Source organism: Ruditapes philippinarum, unplaced genomic scaffold (assembly GCF_026571515.1).
Source record: "Ruditapes philippinarum isolate M1 unplaced genomic scaffold, ASM2657151v2 ctg6907_1_1_1_1, whole genome shotgun sequence".
In the NCBI taxonomy this organism is placed as follows: Eukaryota; Metazoa; Mollusca; class Bivalvia; order Venerida; family Veneridae; genus Ruditapes; species Ruditapes philippinarum.
The window spans coordinates 20,225-35,806 of NW_026851976.1; the positions used below are offsets into that span (position 1 = coordinate 20,225).

At 32.3% G+C, this 15,582-nt stretch overlaps 1 protein-coding gene across 4 annotated transcripts; it reads left to right on the forward strand.

Annotated features, from left to right (window-relative positions):
* The first annotated feature begins 539 nt into the window (after positions 1-539).
* LOC132744507 (zinc transporter ZIP6-like) lies at positions 540-14,287 on the forward strand. Of its 4 annotated transcripts, XM_060733246.1 has the most exons (17): positions 609-647; positions 1,876-1,935; positions 2,445-2,541; positions 3,587-3,750; positions 4,145-4,444; positions 4,981-5,095; positions 5,920-6,018; positions 6,244-6,539; positions 6,911-7,193; positions 7,593-7,762; positions 8,621-8,797; positions 10,040-10,096; positions 10,761-10,817; positions 11,397-11,637; positions 12,628-12,780; positions 13,463-13,650; positions 14,139-14,287. In XM_060733246.1, exons 3-17 carry the CDS (start codon positions 2,445-2,447, stop codon positions 14,274-14,276), a joined length of 2,535 nt encoding a protein of 844 aa, XP_060589229.1. In that variant the 5' UTR covers positions 609-647; positions 1,876-1,935; the 3' UTR covers positions 14,277-14,287. The 4 variants fall into 4 exon arrangements, with proteins under 4 accessions (XP_060589223.1, XP_060589249.1, XP_060589229.1 ...); XM_060733240.1 differs by lacking the exon at positions 1,876-1,935 and having other exon boundaries at positions 540-647; XM_060733257.1 differs by lacking the exons at positions 609-647; positions 1,876-1,935 and adding an exon at positions 705-856.
* Positions 14,288-15,582: the final 1,295 nt, after the last annotated feature.

The following is a 15,582-nucleotide window of genomic DNA, read 5'->3' on the forward strand; positions in this document are numbered from 1 at the left end:
AAAATTAATGGTTTAAATAAAAATGTAAGATAAATTGTTAAAATAAATTCATATAATAAAGGGTTTAAATGAAAATATAGAATGAAAGGTTTCAATAAAAATATAGAATAAAGGGTTTGAATAAAATTATTAAAAAAAAGAATTTTCAATAAAAATATAGAATAGAGTGTTTAAATAAAATATAGAATAGAGTGTTTAAATAAAATATAGAATAAAGGGTTTAAAAATATAAAAAAAATCGACAATAAATGGTTTTAATAAAAATATAAACTAAATGGTTTAAATAAAAATAAAGAATTAAGTGTTTAGAACAACAAATAAAATAAAGGAAAACAAAGATATATAATAAATGGTTTAAATAAAAGTATAAAATAAAGGGTTTAGATAAAAATATAGAATAAAGGTATAAAAACAAAAGGTTTCAAAACAGAACAAGGAAGGTATGGTGCAATCCCATTTATTCAAAACATTGTTCTTAAAATAACATAGCTTATCTGCACGGGTCTTAAAATGGACTTTGACTATGTGAAACGTGACTAGGTCAATCCAAACAAGAGATAAGGACAAAGTGAAAACATGACCAATATTCACATTTTATGATTTATCATGAATAAATAAGATCTCAATGGTTCCCAATGAATATTAAGGTAAGAAAGAATAGAGTTTGTTCTAAATTGGTCTCAATATAAAAATATTCACAGTCAAAAGGACATTTACATATTTACATAGTAGGAATTTATTGATGTTTAATTGTATTGAAAACGAATACAGAATTTTCCTCTATAATGCTATAAATTTATATTTTGAATTAAGACGAAAAATCTAATTCTTAACAACACGGGTTAATAATAAAAAGGTAGGTAGAAAAGATTTTGTTAACATGAGATTAAGTTTTTGTAAACATAAAATATTTAAACAATGTAAATATTACATTTTTACAATCTCAAGTATCACGGAAGGCACTTGAGCGGCAATATGGAATGCACAATTTACACATTTTAAAATATTTTTAGCTTTTTAATTTAAAGAATTTTTGCCACGCATTTTGCAGAAGTTTGTCGCATAAGGGTTAAATTGAAGTCTAATAATAATGGATTACACACTGCGACTCCGTACATGCTTGCTTTAGTTACACACATTTCAGGTCGACAAGTATTTTGGGTATTTTATCGGCACAGTGTGGTAACTGATTATTTGTTATTCTATTTTTACAGATATTAATACACAGAAAAAAGTGGCCACTCTATGTAAGTCTGAGGCTAACTGTTTGATAGAAATGCAAGACAATATATGGCGATCGATTGAAAAACAATTTATGAATAACATATAGCAAAATGTATGGTCACAATTACCAAGAAAATAAAAAGTTCAGGCTAAATTTCAACTTCTTCCCAAAAACATAAAAGTCACAAAATGACATCTTTTAATTCACATCTTTGTTAATACCGTGTGTACCAGTCTCTTTATTCAAGTACAGTTCCGCAATGGACTCTCATTTATATAAATTATATCTTGATAACTCTCTTTGATATTTGGTTCAAACTTGATTGGCTTACAATGCCAAATCATTCAAATTGAAGGGTGGCTGACGGGCTTTGACTTTGCGCTTGAACAAGTCCAACCAATTTTCAATCGGATTTGAGCATGTACGTTTGGCTGGCAAAGAAAGGACACGGATACGGTTCTGAGCCAACGTGATTAACACTTCGAGGCCTTTTCCCGTTTCTCCTTGGGAACGGACAACGCCGCTCCTTTCAATGTCGCTAGGCCGACAGAAGTCATGTTGGCATTTCTATTAAACAGTAAGCCTCAAACTTGCCGTTTAGGACCTTTGTTCTGTGTATATTCGCGCAATTTTATCATTCAATTTTTCAGCCAAAGGCGGTCTAAAATCAATCCGACTTCCTGTAAAATTTTCGTTAATCTGCAATTAAGGTATTAATTTTTGTAACTTCGATCATTTTTTTTTCATTCGAAAATGGACTAGTCTCCCAATTGTTTCCTAATTCATGTGTTGGTAGGTAATACACGTTTAATGTCTCAATAAGACAAACAAAAGGGAGACAATAAAGTTGAATTTAAAAAAATGAAAATAAACTATAAAACGAAACCGGAATTAGCAGAAATCAAGTTCCACCTCAAATTTAGTACTTCATATATACGATTACCTCGTTTACAATTCTCAGAGTTTTTTGACCAATCGTCGAGAATTTTTTTGACAATTTTCAACATTAATGTATTTCTATCAATTGTTCATTCATTAATATGTCATATTGTCTACGACCTTCTTTTTTTTCTTTATTGCCGATTTCTGTTAAGTGCTGTTGCACCGCTTAATTCGAAAGCACAATACGTACATATAAAGAAGAAATGTCTGGCAAAATATTTGACCATTATTTTCTCTTAAAAGATAACTTCAATACTATTATTTTCATTTCTGGCAGATGACTGTCTTATTCCTGTACTTGGTTGTGATAGTGTCGGTTAAAGGATCTCATTTCAGTCATGACGGTTCATCTCACTTGAGCATACAGGATTACAGTAAGTGGACATGACAGAAAGCGGTAACCTACTAGTATAGATGGGATGGACGGTAGTTTTGCATTTACTGATACCGTACATGAACAAGCTCAATCAAACCGAATCTGCAACATTTTCAATTTTGCCGTTTTAGACTTTCTTTTGGGATTCTTTTTCTTTATTTTGTACTTTATCTACTGTCCGTAAACCTACGGTCATCGGTTCGAGGCATGCTCCAGTTTTCTTATAACACTTAAGTACTTGTTAGTTCAACAGTGATGAATTAAAATTGAAAAATCATGTTCAATGTCGATCTTATACAAATACGTTTTAACGTGTAATTTAACTTAATATACACCCCGGAGCTCATCAAATTCGCCTGAATCGCGATGACGACGTTGTGTCTCGACCTGATTTCAACTGTCGTTCTTGGTTGGGTTCTACGTCGAACCAACACATTAGAGGTCACATGTCCATTTTCCTGCTTTAAAGGTGGGGGAAAACCTCAGGTGCTCCTCATTGCATTATGTTAGACATTCACGGGCATTTGAGTCGAACCAGCGACGGTCTATTACTAGCTGAATAGCTTCCTTACATGACGGGATTCGAACACACAGCGGTAAGGGGAAAGACGTTTAATGTATGTCAACGACCTTAGTCACTCGACTGTCAGTTGAGCAGACTTATATGCGTGCCTGTTAAGGCAGTGACAAAATAAATATAAGTATACTGTTAATTGAGTGTAATTTACTTGTCTAGATAAATATTGTTTATTAACTGTAAGTAAATTAACAGAAAGGAAAGAAATACAGAAATCAAATTGTTTCTATTAAAATAATTGTGTCACAAAGATTTTGCTGATATTGTTTTCCATTTTAATTTCTTTTAAAGTTTTTGAATGAAAGGTCATTTACACGTGCTTAACAACATTGATTTCTATTATTATTTTTGTTAATGGAATGATTTGATAAGTGATCAGAGTATATATGTAAATATATGATCTCATGTCGCACCTGCCAGAACGATATTGATATTATTTAACTAATCCCAACACCTTTGTTTGTAGAGTATGGAAGCAAAGCCGAATTTGAGAACGCATTCAATAAGTGGATACAGACCAAAATAGATATTTTTAGTTTGACGGATTTGATTGACGTGTTATTAGTTAGATTGGGTGTAAACAATGTGGTGAGATGTGAAAACACAGACGAACACCCAATGTTGGAGGCTGTAAGACATACGATTATCCAATTATCATAATTGTTATACAAAATTTATTTCATTTGAAATGGCATCAAATCTATCAAGGTCTAGTGAACTTCACATATTCATTGAAATTTTGGCCTTATCTACCGTATATCAAACATCTGAAGTGAATAAAGAACAAAAAAATAATATAAAAAAATATTTAAAGCTGATTAGATATTTGGCATTTAACTGCAAACTATATTAAATTATTCAGTTTTATCCAGCACCGGATTTCACATTTTGTTTCGTATTATAAATCCCTATTATGTAAAACAATTATTAGTATGAGTTAAGTTCTCATTTTGAAATACTACCTAGAAAATATTGATACATGTCACCGAACATGTATATTGCAATATCTTCTTTTCAATTCAAGATCAGAAACACTAGCAGAAATTCAAATCTGACGGACTTACTCAACAATGATCAGCTTAGAAACGATCTGTTTCTGCCCATTATATCAGTTGCAGCGATGTCGCCATTTGAATTCAACCCATGCTGCTCTGAAAAGCTGCGGGAAGAGTGTATCAGGGCAAAGGAAAAGTTTGATAGAATGTCTCTGCGTCACATTTATGGATCTGTTGAGGGAAAATACAATAGATTAGCTGTTCCTAGACATTTTGACAAGATTAAACTTCTGGCGTATGATTCAGAGACATTTACAAACAGATTTATGGTGAGAGTCACAACTTTGTTTGCCCACTTCGTAATTTATTTCCCGTAGCAGGATACGCATATGATAAATAACACTGTTGAAGACTTACCCAAAATAAACGCTGTGGATATTAGCTCTTTCACTCTTTACTTTGTGATAAAATTTAAGAAATAAAATGGAAGTAACTAGATTTACTTCTTCAGTATCACAAAGATTGATATCTAACAATCAACTACAATTTTCTTGAAATAAATATAACAAAATTATAATTTTCCAAAAGTTTTAATGACGCATTCTTAAATATAATTCAGGATGCTGAACTTATTCACTGCAAAAATCGTGTTTTTCGTTTTACTTAAATATTACCTTATTTGCATATTGAAATGATCTGTGACATTATTTTAACACTAGTTTACTTTTTTATATTTGCAATATTGAAATTGTGTGTTTAAAAGTATGTAATATTATGTTTTGGAAAGTAAAAGCTATAACAATACAGTGAATAACAATAAGTAGGATTTTGAACCTTTTGCACTTAATTGTATTATATTTTGCAGTGCGTCAACGAATTCTCTCTGGAAAGAACTGTGCATATTGATCATGGCGATAGAAATAACGAGGAGAATAGAAGAAATATTGGGTTATCAGCGCTCATGTTATACATTTTACAAGGTAAGTCGTGAATTATGTAAACAAACAAACAAATTTTAAATGTCATAAAAATTCACTAGACGCAGCGTTAGAAGAAAAAAAGCTTTTATTCTTGTCACAATGTTATGAGCACGATGCTAGTAATTTTCGTACACAGCTAGTAGTTTTGTTGAAGCTGTGAATGGCACACCCAGATCAAGAAAATAAGAAAATCTTTCATAAATGATGTATCTTTTCCAACTTTGAATAAGTTATAATACATTATGCCATCAGGAATTAAAGTATTACAATTTTGTAAATTACTCGGTAATGCATCCGCGTTAAAGATACTGTATGTTGTTATTAAAGTTGTTACCACACTTAAGTGAAATTTTATATATGTATATAATTATGCTTCTTAAACAATTTTCAAACATCGAATAATATGTTTCTAATTACTTCCCTTTATTAACATGAAATGCAAATTTGGTTATATCTTGACGAATGATGCTTTTTTGAACTTACAATATTGATAAATCTTCATTTGAGCATTATATTTCTTTTATAAAGCCATAAAAAAGAGTTACAGGATCTTTAAGATCTAATGTTATAGAATCAATGCAAGAATTGTAGTTTTGACATGTTTCTGCATTTCATTTAAACATTGCATTTTTGTGTGTGTATTTTAAGTGACTTATATGTTTTGTATGTATTGCCAAAGGCAATGTTTTGCCGGACAAAAATGCAATAACATTTGAATTGGAAAAAAGTTTTGAATGCCAACAAAATACATTAATTTTGAAGATATTTAAAACAGGTAAAAATATTGCACGTAAACGTGTTAATAACGTTTGGTCATTTTTCAGGATATAATTTGGTCAGTAAAAACGAAATATGTCCAGGCACCCATCTTCAAGCGATATACACACACTATCGTTTAAGAGACAATTTGCAAGCAACACATGGTAAGTAAACCCCTAAAACCTGTAGAAAATAATAAGTAGTTAAAATAACTTATGTAATGTAAGATCAAATATACTTTAAAACTATATAATAATGCTTAATGATATCAATCAGATTTTTATTATTTTTTAATTATATCGTTGTTAGAATCAGTATAATTTATTCAACTACATGTCTTATTCTGTGGTATCAATATCATTTTTATCATAAATATGATCCTTGTACAGGTTTGACCTCAATGATCAGTGATTTAAAATGCGATGCATCGAAAGAAAACCATCAACGTGAAACTCCCTCATACAGACAAAATTCACATTCCCTGTCTGAAATATATAGTGGAATTGGCTCGGCAGACTTTATTAAAAGATATGTTTATTCATCTGGCCAACGGAACCAATTTCACGATATCGGGGATAATGGACACCCGCCTTTACTCCCGCCTTTTTCACGAACACCAAACTTGAACCCAGGATTTCTTAACTATGACTGGAATAACAAAGGAAGCGAGTTCGTAAATAGACAGGTGTGCTTTTCCTTGTTGCCTGTTTGAAGCCAGTATCTCCTTGTGTATAAAAGATGCCTTCAAATAGCCCTTGCTTTTTCTTTTATATTGTTCTTAGTTACGTATTAAAACCTATTAAAACAATACTGTTATTGTAGAACGTATTTTGTAATTGCATTCAAATTTCTTTAAAGGTGAACAACAGATTAACTTCAAAATTTGTTCAATGAAATGTCAAAATATAATACAATATATAACATTTCTAAACATTTAATGCTATGCTAAAAATCAAAAAAATTATAATTGTGTTTAGGTTGAAATGTGTCTTCAGCTCTCTCTCTCACCCCCATATTTACATGAACATGTATTTTACAATACGTTTTATGTTTCAGTGTTTCGATGAACGGTCTCTTCTCAGAGCGTTTAATGTTGAGAATACCATTGGAGGTGTCAACATATCCATGTCTGTGTTCCTAGACATGTGCCCCGTGTTACTTTATAAAGCATTGTTTAGACCTTGTCATCACCACAGTCATTCAGCACACCGTCAGCACACTACAGTGTCCACTGTCCGAACGTCTTCCGACTCTTCAACAGACATATCTCTGGCATCAAATATGACTTCAGTGTTAAACAATACTATAGAGGAATCAAGCTCAACCCCTCGATACAAAAGTATGTTTTCTACGTATATCAACATTGCTTTTTTCGCTTTCGATATAAATGAATTTCTTTTTATTATTTAATTTCTGTTTAAGACGGATCAACAAGGTAAAGATCATAATATGATTAGTTTCGAGTTTTACATGTTAAGGAAGACCCCAGGTACCCCATTTGTGCATTATTTTCAGGCACGACTAGAGACCTTTGTAGAACTACCGATCTTTCATTCTCCAGCTCGAACGTTTCCTCAGATGAAGTTTCCCCGCGGTGATTTGAAATTTTAACTTTCACCATCCAGCCACGGAGCATTGTATGACCTTATTACCCTTTCTGGATTTGAATAGGTCTATTGTTGTATTTGATATATAAAACGGAATTTCAAGAGCAAATTTTTTCATTTGTTTTGTTTAGGCTACCTGTACGGATCGTTATCAGTGCTTGTCATAAGTCTTTGTAGCATTGTCGGAGCAGGCTTCATGAAGCTATCCAGGGCAGACGTGAAAATATACATGATGGGGTCTATGCTATCACTTGCTGTTGGGTGTCTTGTCGCAGACGCCGCGCTTCATTTACTGCCTGAGGTAACTCAATTTATATGTTGGTACGTTAACAAATGTACATGTACTTATCTCACGGAAAAGTAAACAAAATCGACCGTTTCTTTGAGCAATAAGGGCTTTAGGTCATTTGTGTCCTCTTTTATTTGAATTATTGTGTATTTGAAAGAAAATGATAGAGATGTATTCAGATTTAAAAGAACAATGTAAGGAATTTAAAAGTTTTTGTCTGTACCTAAAATCTGGAAAGTGCTGAAATCTTCAGAGCAATGAATAGAAAAATAAATGTTAACTTAAAATTGGTTTGGTTGAGTATGTTTATGAGAAATTTTAACTTGGAAATTGGAAAGTTTGACCTTTTTTAAGAGGTATAATAATTATAGCCGTCAATATGTTGTAGAGTCAGATCTAGCTACTCGACTTTTGTGTTTGGTTTTAAGGTACACCAGCAGAATTTTTGTCATATGGCGTCGAAACATAATTGTTTGTTACCATCAGGTGTTACAAACTTTAAGCTATAACAGGGGTCAAAACCATCCCACCTGCCGTAGCTAAAACATGTATAGACTCCAGTTATTCAAACCTATTTAGTCGCCTCTTACGATCATGAAGGGATAAAGTGGCTGAAATTCTGATGCCTCAACCATTACAGACACAAGAGGGTTGGAGGGGATAAATTAGACCATGCAATATAATATTGTTTGCTAAATTTCATCTTTCTTAAAGAAAACAGAAGACAAAAATAAAAATTGTCAGTAATGGACAACTAGATACTAAAGGTGCTGATTGGGGTTTGAACTCTTGCGAAAGAATTAGTTTATTACAAACATTCAGAAGAGTTAGGGTGGCAGATAGAGAGATTAATGATAAATATATATACAGGTTATTATGGGAGAAGGTGACATGGACGAGGATGATGATGAGCTGATGCCTGGACATCTGAGGAAACTATGTGCGTTCCTGGCCAGCATATACGCGTTCTTTGTTCTTGAGTTGTTACTTTCTATTCGACATACGCATAGCCACGCTATCAATGTTGGGAATGAACAAATAAAGTCGGTAAGTACTTTCAGCTTTATCAAATGAGTTATCTAATGTTAAAATCATGATAAGATAATATATATTTCGCCACAATGTATTGTTATATCAAAACATGGAGCAAAGCAAACAAAACAGAACATAAGCTCAATCACGGTGGCATGCACATCAACAAACACAAAAAGAGCAAATCGTAATTTCCACTGTGATCGCTAAGGCATGGTAACATGAACTAGAGAAGTAATGATAAAACTTGTCGGGAATTATCACAGAAATCTAAAACAAAATGATGCATTATATTTACAATATTTTTGATTGCATAACCATTGCCACAATGTAACTTGCTTGTAGGCTTAGGATAAAGACTCATTTAAGTTATCTAAAACAATCATTTTAAATGCAAGTTAAGATTAAGTTTGAGTAGCAGATTATAATTATGGCAGTGAACAAAGTTTAAAAGCAACCTGGTTTTGTTTCAAAACATTTGGACTGAAAATATCTAAACAATTGCTTTAAGACTCCATCTTTCCTAAAAATATCCATAGACAAATGGGCCGCGTCATGACAAAACCAATATAATGCGTTTCCGACCAGCATGGATCCAGACCAGCCTGCACATCCGCGCAGTCTGATCAGGATCCATGATGATCGCTTACAAACTCTTTTACAAGTAGAGAAACTGATAGCGAACAACATGGATCCTGATCAGACTGCGCGGATGCGCAGGCTGGTCTCGATCCATGCTGGTCGCAAACCCATTAAGTTGGTTTTGTCATCACTCGGCTCAAATAACTTACAATGGATTGGTTTTTTATTGTTTAATTAAGGGTTTGAATATGTATCCCTTTTAATTAAGAGTAGATTTACCAATTCGAAGACAAAATCATTTGTCTTAAACGGAACTCAATTAAGAAATATTTTGTTTGTAAAATATGCCTTGCAAAATTATAATTAATGCTCATTCATTCCACCGACATAGTGTTAAGTAAAGTTTGAAAAATCAAGTTTTCTTTAAAAGGGATTCCACTGAGGGCTTTTGACATAACGGGCCTTGACATTATATTTTGGTAATGATCCATTTGATGTAAGTCTTAACCAATACTTTGTGTGCAAAATTTCAGATCATTCGCTCAACAAAAATTTAACAGTATTGCAACGCTTTTACACAAATAGTTCAAATAGGGCTACGGATATTACAAAAATTACAAAAAAAACACTTATCGATGTATTGTTTATGTATCTTTTGTTATTTGTCTTGTTCAGATTTCCGTGAAATACGACAAGGAGGATGATACCATTCGAGAAACAAACTTGAACCTAGTAAGGGAATCTTTTTATAGTAGCATTCATTCTTAATAACTATTATTGTTTCTGGAACAGGTGATAAAAACTTTGGCATTTTGGCATCTTAACCAGTCTTTGAGTCTTAACCAATAACTTGTGTGCAAAATTACAGATCATTCGCTCAACAAAAATTGAAAAGCATTGCCACGCTTTTTACACAAATAGCTCAAATAGGGCTACGGATATTACAAAAAAATTACAAAAATACAATTATCAATTTGTTTCCGAGAATATTTCTAAATAGTTTTTGTTTATCTTTCTGTCGTAAAGTTTCCCACTTGATCCGTGTAAAATAATCAAATGTTATGTTTATATGCCTTTTAACCTCAGTGGAATTCCCCCTTAAAGCATTTGACGAAGAAGTTATTTTAAATGGTTATGTCATTATAACTAAAGGAGAGTTGACAAATCAAGGAAGGAAGGAAAATAATCAAAAACTGGTATGTTGTTAAAGACGGGGATGTAAAGCTGTCGTAGTTACTCTTTACTACACAGAGCAGACTGTCGGAAACAGTTACGCTTGAAACGTGTCTTCTGTTAGTGCACATCATTTACAATACTGATAATACCGGAATTCATTTAAGATTTCCTCCTTAAAAATTGTATTGTTTATGTATCTTTTGTTATTTGTCTTATTCAGATTTCCGTGAAATACGGCAAGGAGGATGATACCATTCGAGAAACAAACTTGAACCTAGTAAGGGAATCTTTTTATATTAGCATTAATTCTTAATAATTATTATTATTTCTGGAACAAGTGATAAAAAATTTGGCATTTTGGCATCTTTTTAAAGTAGCATTAATTCTTATTAATTATCATTTGTTCCTGGAACAATTGATAAAAAATTTGGAATTGTGACAGAGGTAATGATGCTGATGATGATGACAATATAATCATAATAATGATAAAAATAATTATAATTATCAAAATTTTAACCAGTATAATAAAAATAATATTGATACTATATTTAAATATGACTGTTTTTAAATTGTGCTACCTTTTCGATACATAACTGCATGTTCAGTGCTGCATTTTATAGTTGTAAAATGTCTAATATAATCTCAATCAATTAATTTTTTTGTATAGAGTTTAAAAAATATGAATTTCTGAGGCATAATGTGTATTTATGTAAAACACGTTATAACTCATAGAGTATTTATTAAGTCTGAACGTCAAAGTATTTGCTTTGAACTGAGAAGAACGCAATATTGTTTTAATATGATTAGTTGTATACTGTTCAAACAGATGTATGCATATGTATATGTAAATTTTCAGAATAATGTGTCGATAAAAAATAATATTCCAAAGACACTAAACATAGACCAAGAAAATAACACTCACAACACTAACATACAAGCCACAAACAATGATCAACAAACTGACTCAACCACCCAAGTGCTTGAACCAGGGTTATCCAATCCAATTCGTATCCCGCCTCCTGAATCAACTAGACAATTGTTAGAGCAGCGGTGTTCAAGCATAAGTGATAGAATAAGCATTCATGATGCACAGTCTGGTGAGTGTCGTTTTTCTTTCACCTGCTAGAACCGAAAGTGAATAAACTTTGTCACCAACATAAACATAGAGTAATGCTCAACCGTGCCAGATTTTATACTGTCGGCTGACTAACTCATCAATGTCATTTTTAAATCCCCAAAATTGATAACAAATCCATGTAAGAATTCATGAAGTCATTGATTAATAATTATAATATGACTACTATTATTAAATCTTTTTTGGGGGGTTTGGGTTTTTCGTCGCATCAACACAGTAGAGGTCATTTTAGCGACTTTCTAGCTTTAACTGTGGAGGAAGACCTGCAGTGCCTCTTCATGAATTATTTTTGGCACGAGCGGGTATGTGAGTAGAACCACCGGAGTTTCGTTTTCATATATCTGTAGATTCCAAATGTTGTTTTAAACGAATACATTCCTTTGAAATAACAACTAATGTCACTTTAGATGGAACGTCTCTTTCATTTAACATTTATATTTTTTAACAATTTTTATTAATATGTTTAATATCCACAATATCATTTTCAGTCCGGATTTCTTTGTTATTGTGCTCTTATTAAGATGAATGAATTTTATTACACTGCTTGCATTTTCCGTCCATTGGACGATATGATTGATATGTATTGCTCTCCTTTGCCATTTGATTTTAAATATATGATATTTACAAAAGATAATCGGCTGTAGTGAAACAGGGTTTAATCGTTCCTAGGAACATGTCCGGTAAATACCGGAGAAAATATGGTAAATAGTATCCAAATAAACCGGAAGTCAAGGCGAAAACAAACAGCCTACGGCAGAAAAAAATAATCGATATTCAACGACCATGTGTAGTATGCATACTTCTATATCCAACACAGGCTTAATGAATTCCTAAATAATGTTTCGACGTCTGTAATTTTGTAATTTGTAATTTAATGATGTAATAAGTAGCTGTGCTGACATTACTGTGATTATTCAAATTTTCATTTCATATTATTAGAAACTTTTTTCAGGGGTTAAGGCACTGGCTTGGATGATTATTATCGGGGATGGAATTCACAATTTTGCTGACGGACTTGCAGTAGGAGCTGCATTTTCATTAAATTTTTCAAAGGGTATTTCTACATCAATAACAGTACTCTGCCACGAGCTGCCACATGAGCTAGGTACTGTTCAGTTTCCAAAGATACCAGATAATAAAGTACATTATTCTACTGTCCACTATATTTTTGGGTTGAAGTGCATTTTGCTATTGAATGTAGGTCAGGTTCAATAATTATTTAATCTTCTCGCATTGTCTTTTGTCTAACTTAAACGTACAACAACTACAAATGTATATATTTCAGTATTCACGATTAAAAATGTAAAAGCAGACGAATCAGTTCCAATGCGTAACGGCCACCAGGGCATATTTCGTTGGTTAGCTGTTTTAATTATTTTTGCTGCACTGGCTATTACGCGACGCAATCAGACCAATGCATAGGTCACATTGCGTATTTTTTACATTTAGATACTTACAAATGTAAGGGCTATGTGTGATAAAACGCCAACGTTGCACGGGCATCTGACTGCCAAGTCCTTGACCTGAAGCCTTTGAAGTGGAGCATCTAAGCACTTGTAGCTACAACCTACAAATCTGTGACAAAATCGAGACATATTGTTTTTCGAGCGTTATGGAAATGTTACCGAAAAATAAGCATCAGAATGGACCTGTTGTTATAACATGAATCAATTTCAATGTAAAAAAAACTTATTATCATGATGACAGGCTTTCTACTAGTGGTAGGAGATCATTATTTCTATTTTGTAAAAGAAATATATAGCATTACTACTGCTGAATGTTTACAGGAGACTTTGCTATACTCGTGTCAACTGGGATGTCAATCAAGAGAGCAATGGTGTTAAACTTTGTGTCCAGTCTGACAGCATTTGCTGGACTGTACTTGGGATTGTCTCTCGGAGAGCAAGTCGAGGCCTCTCAGTGGATATTCGCTGTCGGCGCCGGAATGTTTTTATACGTTGCCCTGACTGATCTGGTAAAATTTTATAATGATTTCTAAATCGCTTCGAAAATGCATGCTCATCTACCGTATCATGTGGTCACAGTCGATTTTAATAACTGACACACCACGGTCTCCTTGCTATACTCAAATTGTTTCTCTCAAAATGCCTCTTGAACTTTTCTTAAGCATGTTTGGATTACGTGTAGTCTATCCGGGCCGTTTTCAAAACGGCTTGGTGGATAGTTATGGATTCTTATTTAAAGCTCTTGTGAACGTTCAAGTATTAACTGTTTTATTCTTTTAAATTGTATACGTTGATCTAAAAAGTTTTCCTTTTTGTTGTCTTTATTTCAATTTTAATTTTTACTTTATTTATTATGAACGCTTTTCAAAATGAAACATCACACTAAATCTGTACTGCAGATACTAGGTATGGAACTCTTCACATAAAGGATTATATCTTGTAATATTTATTATTGATATAAATTGATGGCTAAATAGAGCACACTTTATACTTGCAGGTACCGGAATGTAAGGAATATTTTAAAACAAAATGCACAATAAAAATGTTTGTTGCACAAAACATTGGTTTATTGTTAGGATATGTCGCTATGCTGCTACTTGCTATGTATGAAGACAAACTTGAAATAAAATCATGAAGATAATTATATTATATTCTATCTGCTTATCAATTGTTAGATAAACTGGATGTTATGTTGCAGATAGAAGCTGGGCGTCATTGATAAAATGGTTGCGACCATCCAAGACCCCTTACACTAGCTTAAGGAGATTGCAACAAGATGTTATTTCTTACGTTGCAATATCTAAACTGATTTTTTTGTTTTATAAAAGTAGAATAATAAAGTTTATACATGAAACCGCAGTTTGGGATAATCACGACCGTATGATGATACACTTGCTATTATGGAATGCCGTTTACAGTGGAGCAGTCTACAATGGACACATTTTCCATAACTATTTAAAATATTGCTATGGAAACGCAATGGTTGCTTTATTTGCTTACTGATTTTGTAGAAAACATTATGTTATGAGAAAATACTTTTTTGTTCTAGAACGATTTATCATCTGCTATATATAGAAATGTAATATCAGATCATGTATCTTACACTTGCCAACAACATTTATCCATTATTATTTTAAGGTTTATTTTCATGTTTGTAAAAATATTATTCGGTATAACATATCTTCCACTATGAACCAGATTCACTTAAATACAACATAATGTATGACTTAATTTTACGAAAATTAAAGCAAACACGTCAACCATCAATTATTCTAAATAACAAATGTCTAAATGATTAGCTAAAATGAGACAATAGTTAAAACACCCACGCACATTTTACATCGCCCGCCTTAAATTTATGAAGAAACTGCAGTCACAGTATCAAATGATGTTGTGCTATGCCCGTTGGTAATGGAAACAAATTACAATATCGCATTTCTTATACTTTCGCTGTCAGAATTTCAATTATGAAAAATGGTATATTTGCAAGGGGAATTTCTGTAAATTAAAGGATCTTTTATAATAGATGGGGGCTTCTTTTTCCCTTCATGTATCAAATTATATAAGATCATTATCATTTTGCAAGAAAAAATAAAAAAAAGATTATGATAGAAATGTAATAATCAAAAATTTAATCAAATAAATGTTTTTTTTAAATATTTCACTGGCGGGTACACCTTTTTTGCTAGATGGGTGGTATTGGGAAATTGATTGATATTCTCATGTTGAGGCAGCGATATAATTTACCTCTTGATTACAATGTAAATTTTATTTTAAAAGTTAAAAAATTGATAAGATATGAATATTAAATGATTCAAGGACAGAATTTGAGTTGCATAAGCTAATTCAATATCATATTTTACAGTTTATTTGTATAATGTATATAACGTCACGACAAATATGTATGCAAGCCCGTGTCAAATCGTTTTTTGTTTGTTTGT

Excerpts from the sequence above, each read along its gene's own strand:
- LOC132744507 (XM_060733240.1), top strand. Across the intron at positions 6,540-6,910 it reads GCGAGTTCGTAAATAGACAG|TGTTTCGATGAACGGTCTCT; the intron begins GTGTGCTTTTCC and ends TTTATGTTTCAG. Across the intron at positions 12,781-13,462 it reads CGAGCTGCCACATGAGCTAG|GAGACTTTGCTATACTCGTG; the intron begins GTACTGTTCAGT and ends GAATGTTTACAG.